We start from the raw sequence: 15,700 nt of genomic DNA, 5'->3' as shown, positions 1-15,700 counted from the left end.
ATAAAAAATAAGATATTATAAACTATACTATTTATATCAGATATACGAATATATAAAAATATTACTCCTAAATACACAATCCGATGTTATCATATTTGATCCGATTCAATGAATATACAGATCGAATAATATCTACAAAATTTAAATTAAATACAAATAATTACCGCAAATATACAGATATTATCCGATCATTCTGCAGTCTCTCACCTTGGTATCTTCGGAAATTAGAATCAAGCTTCCCTCTTTCGAAGAAAGAAAAGAGGTGACAAACCCTAGCTCTATTGCCGCTGCCGTCCCGCCATTTGGCAGCTCCTTCATCGTCCGTCGCGTGCTTTTCGCTGGCGGTTTTGCTCCTTCTCCCTCATATTTTGCTAGTTCTCCGCGTTGTAAACATATGCACCGGAGGAATCTCTTAGTGAAGCTATTGGGAACTTGCTGCAGTAAGATATCAATTGCACAGTTGCACTCCCAATGTTTGAAATTGGGCCTTGCCCACGATAGTTTCATTGCTACCAATCTTAATGTTCTTTATGCTAAATATGCTTCAGTTACAGAAGCATATAAGCTATTCGAAGAATCACCTTGTAGAACTGTCCATCTGTGGAATGCTATGCTTAGGAGCTATTGTTTAGAACGAAAATGGGTAGAGACACTCTGCCTGTTTCATCGGATGAATGCATGTGCTTTATCAGCTGAGGAAAGACCTGACAATTTCACAGTATCAATTTCTTTGAAATCATGTGTTGGTTTGCAGAGGCTGAAACTGGGCGAAATGATTCACGGTTTTCTCAAGAAAGAGGCAATGAATAAGGATGTGTTTGTGGGATCTGCCTTGATTGAGTTGTATTCGAAATGTGGACGAATGAATGATGCTGAAAAAGTGTTTATGGAGTATCCAAATCCAGATGTGGTTTTATGGACTTCAATGGTTACAGGCTACGAACGAAGCCGCGATCCTGAACTTGCACTTGCATTTTTCTCACAAATGGTTGCGTCAGAGAATGTGAGTCCTGATCCAGTGACACTTGTTAGCGCTATTTGCGCTTGTGCTCAGTTATCGGATTTTAAGCTTGGAAGAAGTATCCATGGATATGTAAAAAGAAAGGGCTATGACACCAAGTTATGTTTGACCAATGCACTGCTGAATTTATATGCAAAAACTGGTTCTATCAAGAGTGCATATAACTTGTTCGAGAAAATGCCTGATAAGGATATTATATCTTGGACCTCAATGGTTGCTTGTTATACTGATAATGGAGCTGAAACCAAGTTATTAGATCTTTTCAATCAAATGATTGATAACAGAGTTGAACCCAACAGGGTTACTATTGTTAGTGTACTGCGATCATGCACTAACATGTCCAATCTGGAAGAGGGTATGAAGATTCACAAATTAGCAATTGACAATGGTCTTGAATTGGATATGGCAGTCTCTACAGCTCTTATGGACATGTACATGAAATGCTTTAAGCCTGAAAATGCAATTAGCCTCTTCAACAGAATGCCAGAGAAGGATGTAGTTTCTTGGGCTGTTTTGTTTAGTGGGTATGCTGAAATTGGAATGGCTCACATGTCAATGGGCATTTTCCGCAACATGTTATCTACCGGAACCCTACCCGATGCAATTGCCCTCGTGAAGATTCTTGCTGCTAGCTCGGATTTGGGGATTCTTCAACAAGCCGTTTGTCTTCATGGTTTCCTAACTAAATGTGGATTTGACAATAACATTTTTGTCGGCGCATCTCTCATAGAGATGTATGCAAAATGTAGTAGCATAGATAACGCTAACAAAGTTTTCAAACAAATTACACATAAAGATGTTGTTGTGTGGAGCTCAATCATTGCAGCTTATGGATTCCATGGGCAAGGAGAAGCAGCATTGAAGTTATTCAACGAGATGGTTGATAGTTCACATGTTAAGCCTAATCATGTAACCTTCCTTTCTATTCTGTTTGCTTGTAGTCATGCAGGTTTGATTAAAGAAGGGATAAAAATATTTGATACAATGTTAAATGAGTACCAATTGAAGCCGAATTCAGAGCACTATGCCATAATGGTTGATCTTCTTGGCCGGATTGGAGAGCTAGATAAAGGCTTGGAAATAATCAATCGCATGCCAATGCAAGCTGGTGCTAATGTGTGGGGAGCCTTGCTTGGTGCATGTAAGATTCATCAAAACATAAATATGGGAGAACTTGCAGCTCAGAATCTTTTTTCCTTAGACCCTAATCATGCAGGGTATTATGTACTTTTATCAAATATTTATTGTGGGGACAAGAATTGGCATAATGCTGCAAATATTAGGAAATTGGTAAAGGAAAATAGGTTGAAGAAGATTGTAGGTCGAAGTATGGTTGAGTTAAGGAATGAGGTTCATAATTTTGTTGCTTGTGATAGATTACATCATGAATGTGATCAAATTTATGACATGCTAAGAAAACTTAATGCAAGAATGAGGGAAGAAGGTTAAGCTCCTCAAGTACAGATTGAGCCTCTTGTGAGTTATTAACTTGGAGTGGATCCTAGTGGAAAAAAAATTGGATGGTGTCCAATGTAGAATCTCATCTTTCATTGCTCTCTCTTATTTAATTTTGGTCCCACTCATAGAATTAAAAGTGAGAGATTACACTTTATTCTTTCAAGTGTTAAAAAAAATAGAGAGGATCCATTCCCATTAACTTGTAATAATGAAAATTACTACCATTTTTTGGAAAAAAAAAATAAAATTATACTAGCTATCTCTTCGTATTCTTTATACAGCTGTCATACTAGCTATCTTCCCAAATTCTTTATACTAATAGGATTCATAAATTAATAAAATTATCAAATTATTTAACCATTCTCAATTATTAATTTCACATAAAATTAATTACACCTATAATTTTAACCTTTTTATAATTAACCGTTACTAAATAATGTGTGTCTTTTATTTATTGTCTATTTATCCAGGGTACGCTTTTGATTTGATGTAGAAATATCAAACATTTTGTGTATTGCGTCTTTCTTCACTCAATTTTTTTATTCATTGCTTGTCTAAGCTGTCTCATTCGGGGGTTTTGCTTTCTCTTCTTCTTCTTTCTCTCCTCCTTCAATTTTCATTCATCCCCCACAAAAGTCAAAGTCTTCAACTACACACATTATTATTATTATTATTATTATTATTATTATACCTCTCTTTCTCTTTCAAGTTTCAACCATTTTCTCCCTTTATTTTATACTGAGAAATTCCCATTGAATTTGGATTCAGAAAAGCTACAGTTTTCATGACAGTGATGGCATTGCATTCATCATCAACTCCACCACCTACATTTCCTGCTGCATTTGTTGTGTGTGCTGACCTGGTCCTACTCCTACTCACTCTTCTTCATCCCTTTCATTTTCATCATATGTTCATGCCTCACTATCTTTTGGTAACTTTAGCTGCAACTACACCCATGTGGTAGTTTAAATTTTTGTTTTCTTTCTTTATATATCATTATTCTCTTTCTTTATAGCTGTTATCTCAGGTATTCTTTTTTAATTTGGTTCCATAGATACATAGTTGCCACCCCCTGTGTTAATTTTTGCTTTCTTCATACCATTTACTTCAAAGTTAGAGTCTTTTTTGCTCATAATATTTAGCTCTTAATTATCTCAGGTACTCTTCTTTATATGCTGGTTTTCTTCTTTAACTTATAGTTGACGCCCCATGTGTTAGTTCTTGTTTTGTTCATAGTGTTTGATTCAAAGCTTCTTTTTTGTTCATAGTATTCAGTTGTTAATTATCTTGATTGTAGCCACCCGAAGTCTTTGTTTTTGCTTAGTTATACTATTTGCTTCCAAGTTAGATTCTTTTTTGTTCATAATATTCAGCTCTTATTTGCTTTAACCTCTTGTGCTAGTGTTTTTTGCATTTTTTGGATAGTTTTTTATTCCAATTTAGACTCTTTCTTGATCAAAACATTCAGCCGCTATCTCAAATTTTCTTCTTTAGTTGCCATCCTTTTTCCTTTTTGTTTCTCCAAGTATTTACTCTCTAAATTAAGAGCCTAATAGTTATTTGTATTTGCATTTTAGCTTTGACTTTGCTTTTAATTCTGTTATTTTCTTCGTTGATTTGATATGCCTTGGTTTTCTACACTGAATTGCTTTTGCCTTTTAGTTTGATAACTATTGTAAATTCTGTACTTTATGCATACGTGGGGTTTTATCTAAAATAGATATTCTTCTTTAGTTTTGAACTTAGGCTTTTATGCATCCATGGATGTTTCTTACCTAAGTTGTTGCTTTCAGAGAGAGAAAAGTAGCTTGCTTGGTTCATGAGAAACATTTAAGAGTTTCGTTGATATCTACTTTGCCGGGATGTATCTTTCAAAGGGTTGCAAGCATCAAGTTCTTTTCATCTTGTGGTTCTGCTGCTACTTGCTACATGTTTCGGCGGAGAATAATATCACTGACCCTGTTGAAGGTTTTACCCTTCTACTTTCATTTTGGTTTGATATATATTCCATGATGCTTTTCTTCTAGAAGTGAATATTTCCAGTCCATTAATTTGTCTCTGTGTATAATTGTTGTTGTGCTAAAGATCATAAGAAAACTTGGTAAAAACAATTGTGCAAATGCAGTATTCATGTGTCCCTTGCAATAATTATCCAAATAATTAAAGAAAAAACTTTATGAAGCAGTGCTGATAATGTGTAGTGTAGGTAACTGTTTGTTCCATTGATGATGAGATGATTGCTTTTGTTTTAATATGTAGTTGAAGCATTGAATGCCATAAAGCAAAGATTGAATGACCCTAATGGAAATTTGAGCAACTGGGGAGATAATGATCCATGTACATCGAAGTGGACAGGAGTTTTGTGCTACAATGAAACATTGGATGATGGATATCTACATGTTCAAGAACTGTATGGCCTCTATCTTCTATTTGACATTTCTTTTCCATAAAATCCATATGAACATTTCTAAGCTTCCATTTGTTTTTCTTGTTTGTAGGCAATTACTGAGTTTGAACCTGACAGGAAATTTGGCACCCGAGCTCGGCAACTTAACCCGTTTGTTAAGATTGTAAGACTTTGTCTAAATTGATGTTTAAGAAAGGACTAATATTGTGAATGGTTTTCCAATTTAGCAATTTCTAGATGCCATTTTTACTCTTTTTTTGCAGCTGTTAATTTATCCTTCTTCCTCTGATATATGCTTTTCTTTGTTCTCTAAGGAACTTTATGTGGAACAAGATAACTGGGAGTATTCCGAAGGAAATCGGTGAAATCAAAACTTTGCAACTCTTGTAAGTTGAGATTTCAATTTTGGCTTGTGTTTTTTTTCTGTCACCATTTGGTTCAATAACAAGGTTGTTTTATTGCCTTGGTAAATTTGAATCACTTTGTTACATAAATATCCTTGTCTGTGAATCAGTTTTGAATTCTGGTTCCTATAAGATTATAGAAGAAAAAAATAATTCAAATTCTCTCTCAAATTTTAGTTTTTTATTGGTTTTGTAGGCTTCTGAATGGAAACAACTTAACTGGTCCACTACCAGATGAGCTCGGCTATCTTCCGAATTTGGATAGGATACAAATTGATCAGAACAATATATCAGGGCCTGTACCTAAATCATTTGCAAACCTGAACAAGACAAAGCACTTGTAAGGTTCTTTATGATCAAAGTGTTGTTCAATTAGTCTTAATTTTTCTACTTCACTTGTATTGTTACCATAATGGTTTCATCTTTTTCCCTTTGATGGAGCAGCCACATGAACAATAATTCACTTAGCGGACAGATCCCACCGGAGCTTTTCCGGTTGCCGAGTCTTGTTCATCTGTAAGTTGATGATGACTGGATATCATTGATATAATTGCATCCATTCAAATAACTTTCTTGATTCTGTTTTATCCTTTGTTGTGATGCGAAAATCTTTGGACTTGCAGTCTTCTTGATAACAACAAATTAACAGGATATCTTCCGAGTGACCTCTACAAGTTGCCAAACTTACTTATAATGTATGGTTTGTTATTCTTTTCATCTTCTTTTCTTGGGAAAAAGCGCAGAGTCTTGTTGTAAAATTATGTTTCTAACTTGTTGTTTCGAATCTTCTTGTTCTTGCAGTCAACTTGATAACAATAACTTTGAGGGAAATACTATTCCAAGTTCTTATGGCAACATGTCAAAACTGCTGAAAATGTAAGTGAATTTGCTATGCAATAGATTTTGAGAATCTTGGTGATTGATTTCTTATATGTAGGAAACAAAATTTTATTTTATAATAATCTAATAGTCATAAAGAATGTTGAAAAATCCCTCCATAAAATCCTTTTTAGATGGCTTAGTACTTTGTTGAAGCCGATAATTGAAGAACAATGCCATATTCTATTTTTATTACTTTCCATTTTCTTTTTGGCTATATTTGTAGGACACAATTTTGTTGCTGTTTCTCCGTCCCTCTGCTTAATAAAATTTCTTAATTTAGTTGATTGGTTTTATCAGGAGTCTTAGGAATTGCAACTTGAGAGGACCAGTTCCTGATTTAAGCAGGATACCCCGCCTTCTTTATCTGTAAGTTCCATGATCTAATTTTCATGTAACATAAGATTTTGTACCATGTGTAGTGATGATAAATAGAGTTATGTAGTCTGAAAATGTTTTACTGACTATTATTTATAAAAATTTCAGAGACCTCAGTTCCAATCAGTTGAATGGATCAATTCCTAGCAACAAGCTTTCCAACAACATCACAACCATGTAAGGATCTCTTTCGTGTGAATATTTTTCCTTGCATACAGAATGTTTTTACTTTTAGTTTCTGATATCCACTAATATATGCAGTGATTTATCGAACAACAAGCTTACTGGAACTATTCCATCCTACTTTTCTAGTCTTCCTGTTCTTCAAAGATTGTAAGTTTCTTTCTATTTAGCATCCTTTTCAAACATTTTACCTTGAATTGCTTAGTAAGATAATATTTCTATGGAACAATCATGGCATCATGTTATAAAGTAGATGATGACTTTCGAGTTTTGACTAAATTATCTTCTCTGGCAGGTCACTTGAAAACAATTTATTGAAAGGCAGTGTTTCTTCCACCATTTGGCAGAACAAGACTTTGAATGGCAAAAAATTTATCTTGTAAGATCAGAAGTGATGAATTCTACAATTTTTGGCCACTTAGATGTGTATTTGGGAGTGTTTATCTGTGGTTTTCATATTTTTTGAATGTTGTTGACATTTTTCATGTTCCTTTTTATAGATGTTATCGAAATTTCCGAAATGCTAAGCATATGTTTCTCATCTTGCAGGGAGTTGCAAAACAATAGCCTTACAAGCATATCAGGCACTACTGATATTCCTCCAAATGTCACACTCTCGTATAGTTCTAATACACCGGCTTTCGATCCTTTTTATGCTTGTTAATTATATATAGTGGTGATGAGCATTAGATATGATCATTTATAAATTACTTTGTCACATTGTAATGCAAAAATTGATGTATTTCAGGCTCAATGGGAATCCTCTATGCTCAAATAATAAGTCCTTGGTTCAATTCTGTGGATCTGAGACTGCTGACAATAACACAAATGGCATTGTTTCAACAAATTCCAGCTCATGCCCTGCTCAAGCGTGCCCTCCTCCTTTCGAATATTCCTTGGACTGTTTCTGTGCAGCACCATTGCTTGTCGGTTATCGGCTGAAAAGTCCTGGATTTTCGGATTTTCGACCATATGTGTTTTCCTTTCAGGAATACCTGAGTACAGGTCTTAGTATACAGATGGATCAGCTTCAATTTAATTTTTATTGGCAAGCCGGACCTCGGTTGAGAATGGACTTGAAGCTTTTTCCAGTTTATGTTGATAACAGCAGCTCTCATATTTTCAATACAACCGAGCTCCTACGGCTCATGACCATGTTCACCGGATGGCACATTCAAGACAGTGATTTGTTTGGTCCTTATGAGTTACTTGGCTTCAATCTCCTTGATCCTTACAAGGGTGGTAAGTCTCAAGATTTCAAATTTGATTTAATGCTTGACAATCACAATAAAACTTGGGTCACATTTTCTTTAGCTCACTGAGAATTACAAATTCAAAGTCTTATCTATATAGATTAAGCTGTTATTACAATTCTTTCTATGCAGTGGTCATCCCCAAGTCTTCAAATTCAAAGATAAGTACAGGTGCTTTGGCTGGCATAATCTTAGGATCAATTGCCTGCGCCGTGACGTTATCTGCAATAGTTACACTCCTTATATTAAGAGTGAAGTTGAAAGATCGTCCTGTAGTTTCGAAGCGTCGTCATTGTGAGTTTTAGTTTTGCTCTTTCACCTATCACAAGTGCCTTGTGCATGAAGCTTGAGTTTTTATAAAAGGATATGTTAACACTTGATTCTCTTTACTTGCAGCATCTAAGATCTCAATAAAAATTGATGGTGTAAGGGCCTTCACTTTTGGAGAATTATCTGCTGCTACCAACAATTTTAGCAACTCTTCTCAAGTAGGACAAGGAGGTTATGGCAAGGTTTACAAAGGTATTCTTTCTGATGGCACCGTTGTTGCCATTAAACGTGCGCAGGAGGGGTCACTGCAAGGTGAGAAAGAGTTCCTCACAGAAATATCATTACTTTCGAGGCTACATCATCGCAACCTTGTGTCTCTCCTTGGATACTGTGATGAAGAGGGTGAACAGGTACCTTTAGCTTTTAATTTCAGAAAGTTTAAACATTCTATGCTCCATTTTAGTAAATGCTATGCAAGTCCATTTTCTTTTTATCATTGTGAACTCCCTTTCTGTTAAGATTCTTGCATTTGGATTGTTGCTTTGTGCTTGCAGATGCTGGTTTATGAATTCATGCCGAATGGTACACTAAGGGAACACATTTCAGGTACACTATCCGGTTCGAATAAGAAGCACAATGATATTTTGGATAATTTGTTTTACTTTCCTTTTATGTTGTATCTCTTTAAGTGTATGCTTATGTTTTACAACAGTTACAGCAAAAGATCCTCTGAGTTTCGCCATGAGATTGAAGATTGCGCTAGGATCAGCAAAGGGTCTTATGTATTTACACACTGAAGCTGATCCTCCAATATTCCACAGAGATGTTAAAGCCAGCAACATATTATTGGACTCTAAGTTCACAGCAAAAGTGGCTGATTTCGGACTTTCGCGGCTCGCTCCAGTTCCTGATCTTGAAGGAGTTGTCCCTGGCCATGTATCCACAGTGGTAAAGGGCACCCCGGTAAGTAAGGCTTTTGTGATAGGACTTGCTCATGTTAAAGTTGAAATTATAGACTTTAATTTTCATTCTTTTATATGCAGGGTTATCTTGATCCAGAGTACTTCCTAACTCACAAGTTGACTGATAAAAGCGATGTTTATAGTCTTGGGGTTGTGTTTCTGGAACTTTTGACTGGGATGCAACCAATCTCACATGGCAAGAACATTGTTAGAGAGGTAATTTACCTATAAACATGTGTAATTAGATCAAACTCACCATGTGAATAAATAATCTTAATTATTTCCTATCTCTTATGATATGACAACATTCTATGATACTTGAGGATGACATAGTTTTTTTTATGGTAGGTTAATGTCGCGTATCAATCTGGCGTAATATTTTCGATCATTGATGACCGCATGGGGTCCTATCCATCTGAGCATGTAGAGAAATTCTTGACCTTGGCCCTGAAGTGTTGCGAAGACGAGCCAGAAGCCCGGCCTAAAATGGCAGAGGTGGTTAGGGAGCTTGAGAACATATGGTCCATGATGCCAGAATCAGATACCCGGAAAGCCGAATCGATAACCAGTGATTCAGGAAAGTTAAGTACAAGTACACCATCTTCATCCTCTGCTATAAAGACTCCTTTTGTATCAGGAGATGTTTCAGGTAGTGACCTTGTTAGTGGAGTAATACCAAGCATCAAGCCAAGATAGAAGAAGATTTCATGCTGCATAGTGTGAGTTATTGGATCAGGAAACTATGTGTTTGTTAGATTTGACTTCATCTTCACTATGTAAATTCTTTTTGTTAGTACAATGTAATAAAACTTATAGAGAATTGGCAGGTAAATAATATTATTGATTTTGTAGTTATGTAAGTGTTAGGAAAATAAGTGCATGTTTTATGTTTGAATTAGTTTGTTTTGGGATAAAAACAATTTGTAATCAATAACTTCCTGGTACAGATTTTGTAGGAAAAGAACAAAAAAAAAAAAGGGATTAACCAAAAAAATTAAATTAAATTTTTATTTTTATTTTTTTGGTCTGATCATTTTGCAACTTATCCTATTGTAACTTCAGAGGTTGCCGATGGTGGTAGGATTTGACTCCTTCATGAGACTTTAATCTTGTGAAATTGAGTTAGCTAGATTCTTAGTAATATTGAACATTCCATGAAAAAATTGCAAAAAATTCGAGACTTAAACATCGTGTTAGATCAATATTTAATCTCACATATCAACAACTAATTCTGACACTTTAAGTCACTAGGAGAGTGTAACGGTAGACGAGATGGGTACGTACTCTCCCTGTTTCAAAATAATAGTGGCTTTCATTTTTTGGATTCGTAAAAAATTAATATATTTACACAATTAAAACAGAGGAAGTATGAAAAGATAGATTCAAATAATATCAAAATGATATTTACTATAAGATCATAAGGGTAAATGAGTCACTAAATTGAAAAAAAAAACTCACTTAATAGGCTTTATAGTTATGAAACACAAAAACATTTACACAGATACGAGATATAATACAATATAAAAATATATATATATTAATTTTAATTTTTTAAGACATGAAGACACTACAACAACAACAATAAAATTTTGTCCCAATAGATGAGGTCGGCTATATGAATCAAACAATGTCATTGAACTCTATCATGTATCATGTCTACAGAAAGACTATTTACATGTAGATCTCATTTGACAATTTCGTGGATAGTCTTCCTAGGTCTTCCTCTTCCTTTCACCCCTTATCCATCTTCTATCTCATCTACCCTCCTGACTGGGTGTTCTGTCGGTCATCTTCTCACATGTCCAAATCACTTAAGATGCGATTCTACCATATTTTCCACAATAAGTGCTACTCCAACTTTTTCTCTTATATCTTCGTTCCTTATTCTATCCAATCGCGTATGGCCACTCATCCATCTCAACATCTTCATCTCTGCCACACTTAACTTATGTTCGTGCTCCTCTTTGGCTGCCCAACACTTTGTACCATAAAGCATAGCCGGTCTGATATCAGTGCGATAGAATTTACCTTCAAGTTTTAAAGACACTTTTTTGTCACATATAAACCAGACGCACTCCGTTATTTTGACCAACCAACTTGGATCTTATGATTTACATCATGTTCAATATCTCCATTATCCTGTATGATGCACCCAAGATACTTAAAACTTTTAACTTTTCGTAGGATATTTTCTCCAATCTTCACCTCTATATTAGGATTTTCTCTTCGACAGCGGAACTTACATTCCATATATTCTGTCTTACTACGACTTATGCGCAGACCATACAATTCTAGAGTTTCTCTCCATAAATCCAACTTTTTATTTAGGCATTTCCTTGACTCTTCCATAAGGACGATATCATCGGCAAAAAGCATGCACTATAACACAGGCTCTTGGATATGCTCTGTGAGTACTTTCAATACTAATATGAAAAGGTATGGATTTAAGGATGATCTCTGATATAATCCTATACCAATAGAAAATTCTCTGTCACACCACTTTGAGTCTTCATACTAGTTGTAGCCCCATCATACATGTCTTTAATTGCACGAATATATGCGATCCTTACTCTCTTCCTTTCCAAAACCTTCCATAAGACCTCCCTTGGCACTCTATCATACGCTTTTTCTAAATCAATAAACACCATATGTAGATCCCTTTTAGTACTATGATACATCTCTATCATCCTTCTTAACAGGTATATTACTTCATTAGTAGATCTGCCGCGCATACAACTAAATTGGTTCTCTGTTACTTGTGTCTCTTGTCTCAGCCTCCGTTCTATCACCTTTTCCCATAACTTCATGGTATGACTTATAAGCTTGATTTCTCTATAGTTTCTACAACTTTGTATATCCCTCTTATTTTTGTAGATAGGTATCAAACTACTCTTTCTCCACTCATCTAGCATCTTCTTTTACTTTAAAATATCATTAAAAAGCTTGGTTAACCAATTGATGCATTTCTTTTCAAGGCCCTTCCAAACTTCAATTGGAATGTTATCAGGCCCTACTACCCAGCCATTTTTCATCCGTTTTAAAACCTCTTTTACCTCAAAGTCTCGAATCCTTCGATAGTAGTCAAAGTTTTAATTTTCTTCCCTCGTGCATAACCGACCAAGGCTCGGAAGAGTCTTCTATCCTTCATTAAATAACTCTTAGAAGTAGTTCTTCCACCTTTCATTGATTTTCTAATCTTGAGCAAAAACCTCTCCATTTTTATCCTTTATGCATTTAATTTGATCTAAGTCTCTCGTTCTTCTTTCACAGCTCTTTGCGATTCTATATATACATTTTTCTCCTTCTTTCGTGCTTAAAGACTAGTAGAGATTCTCATATGCTCTTATTCTTATTTCACTTACAGCCACTTTTGTCTCTTTCTTAGCCTATTATATTTTTTCAATTATCTACATTGCGGCACAAAGATCACTCCTTAAAAGCACTCCCTTTTTGAACTTTATCTTTTCTTATACACTCGCATTCTACCACCAGAACTCCTTGTCTCTTGGTCATATCCCTCTAGATTCTCCAAAACTTTCTTCTACTATTCTTCTAATAACTTCTATCATCTCCTTCCACATCTCCACTGCGCTTCCATCCCCATTTCATTTTGTCTTTTCTCCTATCCATCTTAAGAAGCTTCTTTGTTTCTCACCTTTCATCCGCCACCACTTCGTTCTTGGATTCTTCATATGATGTCTCTCTCCCGGAATAATTCTACAATTAATCCGAAATTTTCGGTTGACTCTCCTTAACAAGAAGAAGTCAATTTGAGAGCTTGTCATACCACTCCTATAGGTTATAAGATGTTCATCTCTCTTTTTAAAACATATATTTACGATGAGAAGGTCAAAGGTTGAAGAAAAGTCCAAAATAGTTTTACTCTTGGTATCGACCACCCCGAAAACATGGCCTCCGTGAATGCTTCCATACCAAGTCACTTCACTTCCAACATTGCCATTTAAATTTCCTCCTAAGAAAATCTTATCTCTCGAAGGTATGTCTTGGACCAAACTCTCTATATCCTCCCAAAACCTTATCTTGTGTTGTTCGTCCGAACCCACTTGCGGTGCATAGACGCTAATCACATGAAAAATACCTCATTCCACCACAAGTTTGATAGAATGATCCGATCTCCCACCTTTTTGACATCCACTATGTCTTTCTTCCACTGTCTATCCATGATAATACCTATCTCATTCCTATTCTTCATCTTTCCCATATACCAAAGTTTGAACCCAGAAATATCCAATTCCTTAGCCTTCGTATCGACCCATTTTGTTTTTTGTAGGCACATGATGTTAATCTTCCTTCTTGTCATAGTATCCACCACCTCCATGAATTTTTCTGTTAGAGTGCTTATGTTCTATGTCCCAAATCTCAGCCTTCTACCGCTCCACCTTTACCTTTACATTTTTTTTATTGAACTAGTTTATTTACTCTCGTTCGTTCATGAAAACGCGGGAACCCTTACTCATTTAACACTACACCTGGACACCGATGCAGCGACTCTTACTCATTTGGTACTGTATGCGAGTCATACCGCGTGTTGCTTCCGAGCAACGACCTAGTTTTAGCGCAATAACGTCTTTGATTTATGTCATGAAGATTCAACTAAGTTTTTATGTTGGTTGTCGAAGGCCAAAACAACCCTCCATCTTTATCCGGGTTTGGGACCGGCTATGTACCACAAGCGTAGCATAGTCAGAATTTAAGACATGAAGACACTATATATTTATATATTTAGATAAATTATAATAATATCATAATTTTTTATTGATATTAAAACAAAAATTATGTATTAATTATTTAAAATAATTTTGGTATTAATAAATTTGAAGCAGTAAGATTAAGATGGGTATGGGCCGAATAATAGGCTTTAAAATAGAGCAAGTCCAATCCAAGATTCTGAAACTTTCTGGGCCTTTCCTAACCCAACCCCGACGGTCAAAGAAGAATAAAAAAGTACCAACGATGACGCAAGCCCATACGTAATGAACGACACGAATAAAACAGCGTGCGAATGACGCGCCATTGCCCATACCGTAGCGTATATAAAGCACCATCACCCCGCGAATCCTATCCATCTCAATTTTCCTTACGCAATGGGGAGAAGTACGATCTCTAATCCTTCATTCTTCGATGCAATTGAAATCTCTGTTTAAAGTTTAAATCTCTAGAATTGAATGTTTGAAATTTGTTTCCAGGACCAGCGAGGTGTTACAGGCAAATCAAGAACAAGCCATATCCAAAATCGCGATTCTGCAGGGGTGTGCCTGACCCTAAGATCCGAATCTATGACGTCGGAATGAAGAAGAAGGGTGCGGATGAGTTTCCGTTCTGCGTGCACCTTGTTTCATGGGAGAAGGAGAATGTTTCCAGTGAGGCACTTGAGGCTGCTCGCATTGCTTGCAACAAGTACATGTCCAAATTCGCAGGCAAAGACGCTTTCCATTTGCGTGTTAGGGTTCATCCTTTCCATGTTCTCCGTATCAACAAGATGCTCTCCTGCGCCGGCGCCGACAGGCTCCAGACTGGCATGAGGGGCGCCTTTGGCAAGCCGCAGGGCACTTGCGCTAGGTATACTCTCTCATATCATGTTATCAATAATTTCTTTTCAGATAGTTATAGATAGATCTAACAATTCGCATGAAAGAATTCTCATCATTTCTTGCTCTACAAGAAATCTCATCTAAGATATTCGTAATTTAGTTGAGAGTTGTCATACAGCAGTGACATATCAGCATACAATTATCACGTCACAGTATTTCTGTATATGAAACATATTTTAGGAATACAACTTGTTAGAAAACAAGAGACTAAACTGGAGAAAGGATTTGTGTATTATTGACTGTATTTAAGTTGTCTATTCAAGTTGTCTAGAATGATACAATATAAATATAAAAGGATATTTATAGGTACTAAGAGAATCGTAATAATAAAGACGTAATCTCCTATAATAAATATTCAGATATACTAAATAATACTAATTGATCCTAATTATATTCTAACACAACTGAAACAAATTGTTAAAGAGTATTTTGAAAAGGTGCATCCTACTATGCAGATGTTATTTGTACAGATTTTATATCATGCTATACTAAATAATAACCACCTTTTAAGCTATGTTTTCGTCTGCTATAAAACATTGTACACATGTTGCTCAATTTGTGATTGTTTTGAGAATATCCGTAGAAAATACATCTGTGTTGTATAATTCACCTTTTGATATAAAATTTATGATTTACTTTCATAGACCAGCTTTTTGGTAATTAATATATGCAGCTCTTCCTTCGATTTAGTAGTTGGTTAAATCATAACTGACTAACATACTTTAGTGCCTTGTATAATGTATATGAAATGGAATCCCAATGATATATGCTCATTTTGCATTTGGTTTCTGGTTACCAGGGTGAACATTGGCCAGGTACTTCTCTCGGTTCGCACCAAGGATAACCATGGTCATCATGCTCAGGAGGCTCTGC

The 15,700-nt window shown here is 35.6% G+C and overlaps 3 protein-coding genes across 7 annotated transcripts in view; all 3 read left to right on the top strand.

The window, feature by feature from the left end:
- On the top strand, positions 395 to 2,470 carry LOC107644135 (putative pentatricopeptide repeat-containing protein At3g01580). The gene has a single exon (XM_016347943.1). It carries the CDS (start codon positions 395 to 397, stop codon positions 2,468 to 2,470), a length of 2,076 nt encoding a protein of 691 aa, XP_016203429.1.
- On the top strand, positions 3,069 to 10,201 carry LOC107636172 (probable LRR receptor-like serine/threonine-protein kinase At1g06840). Of its 5 annotated transcripts, none has more exons than XM_021115563.1 (21): positions 3,069 to 3,341; positions 4,273 to 4,447; positions 4,739 to 4,889; positions 4,978 to 5,049; positions 5,201 to 5,272; positions 5,487 to 5,630; positions 5,735 to 5,806; positions 5,914 to 5,985; positions 6,092 to 6,166; positions 6,470 to 6,538; positions 6,656 to 6,724; positions 6,809 to 6,880; positions 7,026 to 7,109; positions 7,280 to 7,348; positions 7,479 to 7,972; positions 8,116 to 8,277; positions 8,380 to 8,663; positions 8,808 to 8,859; positions 8,966 to 9,216; positions 9,297 to 9,431; positions 9,564 to 10,201. In XM_021115563.1, exons 2-21 carry the CDS (start codon positions 4,342 to 4,344, stop codon positions 9,909 to 9,911), a joined length of 2,853 nt encoding a protein of 950 aa, XP_020971222.1. In that variant the 5' UTR covers positions 3,069 to 3,341; positions 4,273 to 4,341; the 3' UTR covers positions 9,912 to 10,201. The 5 variants fall into 5 exon arrangements, with proteins under 5 accessions (XP_020971222.1, XP_016195210.1, XP_016195265.1 ...); XM_016339724.2 differs by having other exon boundaries at positions 3,070 to 3,410; XM_016339779.2 differs by having other exon boundaries at positions 3,338 to 3,439.
- Positions 14,203 to 15,700, top strand: part of LOC107636315 (60S ribosomal protein L10) — a 2,623-nt gene continuing 1,125 nt past the window's right edge. Inside the window, exons 1-3 of the mRNA XM_016339864.2 lie at positions 14,203 to 14,330; positions 14,423 to 14,795; positions 15,627 to 15,698. Of these exons, the coding sequence (XP_016195350.1) occupies positions 14,321 to 14,330; positions 14,423 to 14,795; positions 15,627 to 15,698 (455 nt within the window). The 5' untranslated portion in view covers positions 14,203 to 14,320. The remainder of the gene's footprint in view (positions 14,331 to 14,422; positions 14,796 to 15,626; positions 15,699 to 15,700) is intronic.

This window comes from Arachis ipaensis, chromosome B01 (assembly GCF_000816755.2).
Source record: "Arachis ipaensis cultivar K30076 chromosome B01, Araip1.1, whole genome shotgun sequence".
Lineage (NCBI taxonomy): Eukaryota > Viridiplantae > Streptophyta > Magnoliopsida > Fabales > Fabaceae > Arachis > Arachis ipaensis.
The sequence above is the reverse complement of the archived record's forward strand: the minus strand, read 5'-3'. Positions and strand labels throughout refer to the sequence as shown.